Source organism: Hipposideros armiger, unplaced genomic scaffold (genome assembly GCF_001890085.2).
Source record: "Hipposideros armiger isolate ML-2016 unplaced genomic scaffold, ASM189008v1 scaffold_94, whole genome shotgun sequence".
Taxonomy (NCBI): Eukaryota; Metazoa; Chordata; class Mammalia; order Chiroptera; family Hipposideridae; genus Hipposideros; species Hipposideros armiger.
Window position 1 is genome coordinate 1,212,085 of NW_017731444.1, and position 2,763 is coordinate 1,214,847.

A 2,763-nucleotide genomic window follows, 5' to 3' on the forward strand; every position below is an offset into this window, starting at 1 on the left:
TTCTGGAGTCAGAAGTGGAAATGATGGGTGACCTCAGCAGAGCACTATGGGAAGATCTTACTTCCAAATTTGGCATTGCCACCTGTAGCCATGTGCCTTTGGGAAAGCTGTTTCACTTCTCCACGTGGGTTTCCTCATCTTCCACATGTGCACAATGTCACCTACCTTTATGCACCATTGGAAACATTAAAGGGGGCAGTTGGGGGTGGGAGGCTTAGTGATGGCAGCTAATTTTGATTTTCTCAAACATTGAACTGAGGACTCTGGGGGAAGGGGGGTATGTGTGCCTTGACCGTTTGATGGGGGTGACATTACTACTGTGGTCTTTTGGGGTCTTTTGCAGATTTGCTCCCTGGAATGCCAGGCTGCTCTGCTGCCCGCTGAGGAGTGGGAGAGGTGCCAGGGCCTTCTGTCTTTTTTCACCCTTTTCCCTCTTGGGCTCCATGACAAGGAAGACTCGGAGAGCAAGGCGGTTCTGGAAGAGCCCTATAGTGAACTGGCCAAGAGCATGGGGCCCTCCCTGAAAGAGCTGGAGAAAAACAGATTCCTCCTCAGCACCCCAACGGAGGAGAAAGCTTTGAGCAGGAGCCTGGCAGAGAAGCTCAGAGGTCTCTCTGGCAGGTTGGGGCAGGGAGCAGAGTCAGAGCTGGTGGGGGACACCCAGCTGAATGATGGCACCATGGAAGCTGCAACACTGGATTCTGATGAGGGGGACCCGAAGGAGCAGGTCAAACGCTATGGGGGCTTCTTGCGCAAATACCCCAAGAGGAGCTCAGAGGTGGCTGGGGAGGGAGATGGGTTAGGGGATAGGGTGGGCCATGAGGACCTGTATAAACGCTATGGAGGTTTCTTGCGGCGCATCCGTCCCAAACTCAAGTGGGATAATCAGAAGCGCTATGGCGGTTTTCTCCGGCGGCAGTTCAAGGTGGTAACTCGGTCTNGCCATTTACTAGCCTTAGAATCTTGGCAGGTGTCTTAATTCATTTTCCTCATCTGTAAAATGGGCATGACAATGGTTCTCACCCCATGAAGTTGCTACGAGTATAAATGAATTCATCCGGAGAATTACTGTGAACATTTTAAGTGCTTAACAACCATTGGACAAGCTAGAATTATTATTATTAAACATAAAGGTAATGGATGAAAGGAAAGGATGCTGAACTAGTTTTGCCCAGGACAAAGAGGTCTCAAAAAGGGCCTCCTACTACAGCAGCCAAGCTGTGTGGGGAACATCTGGCCAGGAATGAGAGGGTGGGTATAGGCTTCTCTCCCCAGCTGGTTAATTCACTGCTAATCTTGCAACAGGCCAGCCCAGCCCAGCCATCACTAGTATCTGAGAAAACATGAACTGCCTGCTTTGTATCTGCATGTAAGTGGCACAGCTTTCTCGCCTGGAACCCAAATCCGCTCGGCAGCTGATAGAGCGTGAGAGAAACTCGAGGACAGGAGAGAGACATGCGATAGACACAGGCCACTTCCCTGAGTTTTCTTCTCTGAGCCCCCCTGCTTAGGAGAGCAGACCTTGCCTGGCCAAAGAGAGGCAGACGGACATGAGTTCTCACTTTTAATTGCTCTGCAACCTTAGGAGATTGACCAAGCCTCTCAGAGCACCAGTTTTCTCATTTATAAAGCGGGGATAATGATACCCACCTCTCAGAGTTGGTGGGTGGATTGAGAACAATTTATAAGTCAACGACCTGTGCATAGGGCCCTCTGAGCCTCCTGGAGGATTCAGCTGGTAGCGAATCAGGTGTTCTAGAAATTGTAATCATTAAGGGCACACGTGTGGGGAGTCAAACAAAACAGCCTTGCATCCCAGCTTCACTGCTCACGGAAGGGATGGGCAAGTCACAGAACCGGAAGTGCCCACTTCACTGGGGAAGAATAAATGAGACGATGGATTTAGGGCTTTAGCTCAAGGCCTGAAGCACAGTAAGGGCTTCATGAATGGTGGCTGGGATCACTATCAGGCAGGCCTTGGTGAGGGAACCTACTGTGTGTTCTAAGGGAACTGGATCTGGGATACAGCATGGGGCTCTGGGGCCGTGTGATGGAATCTTCTAAACCCCTTGAACATGTGAGCAAACAGGGCAGTTGGCAGAAATAGGGCACATGGAGGACGGAAGGAGGACAGCCAGCCCTGACAGTGGCATTAGAGGCATGAGGATACAGGACCAGGCTGGTAGCAGCATGGAGCCCTGCCCCAGGCAGGTGTCTTGGGGGATCACCCCATTTCCAGCTGGGAAAACTGCCTCGTAATGCCATTTGAATGGCTTTGACTTTTCATATTTGGTTTATAAGGAGTTAACTATGAAAGGGGCAGTTTTTAATAGAGTATTTGTGAAGCATTAATTTATCCGCCTAAGTATTTACTGAGGGCCTCTTATGTATTAGTCAGGATTATAGGGCCTAGGATACAGCAGGGACCGTGACCGTTAGTGTCTGTGCCCCTACGGAGCTAACATTTGAGTGGGGGAGATGATGACAAACAACAGCAATAACACACATCAAACAATAGGACAGTATGAGATGGTGATGCCCATGAAGCAAGAGTGATGTGAGACCCAGGAAGCCCCTTTAAATACAGGAGTCAGCCAATGCCTCATGGGTGATGTGACATTTAATGCATTGGATTATAAGAAGGAGCGAGCTGTGGGAAAATCAGGGCAGAGTGCAACAGACAGAGCAACAGAAAGTGCAAAGGCCCTGAGGTAGGAGCCAGCAAGGCATGTTTGAGGAACACAGAATATTTCAGAGATGAAG

The 2,763-nt window shown here is 49.9% G+C and overlaps 1 protein-coding gene across 1 annotated transcript; it reads left to right on the top strand.

The window, feature by feature from the left end:
- The first annotated feature begins 23 nt into the window (after positions 1 to 23).
- Positions 24 to 979, top strand: PDYN (prodynorphin). The gene is made up of 2 exons (XM_019645679.1): positions 24 to 92; positions 344 to 979. Exons 1-2 carry the CDS (start codon positions 24 to 26, stop codon positions 977 to 979), a joined length of 705 nt encoding a protein of 234 aa, XP_019501224.1.
- The last annotated feature ends 1,784 nt before the right edge of the window (positions 980 to 2,763 follow it).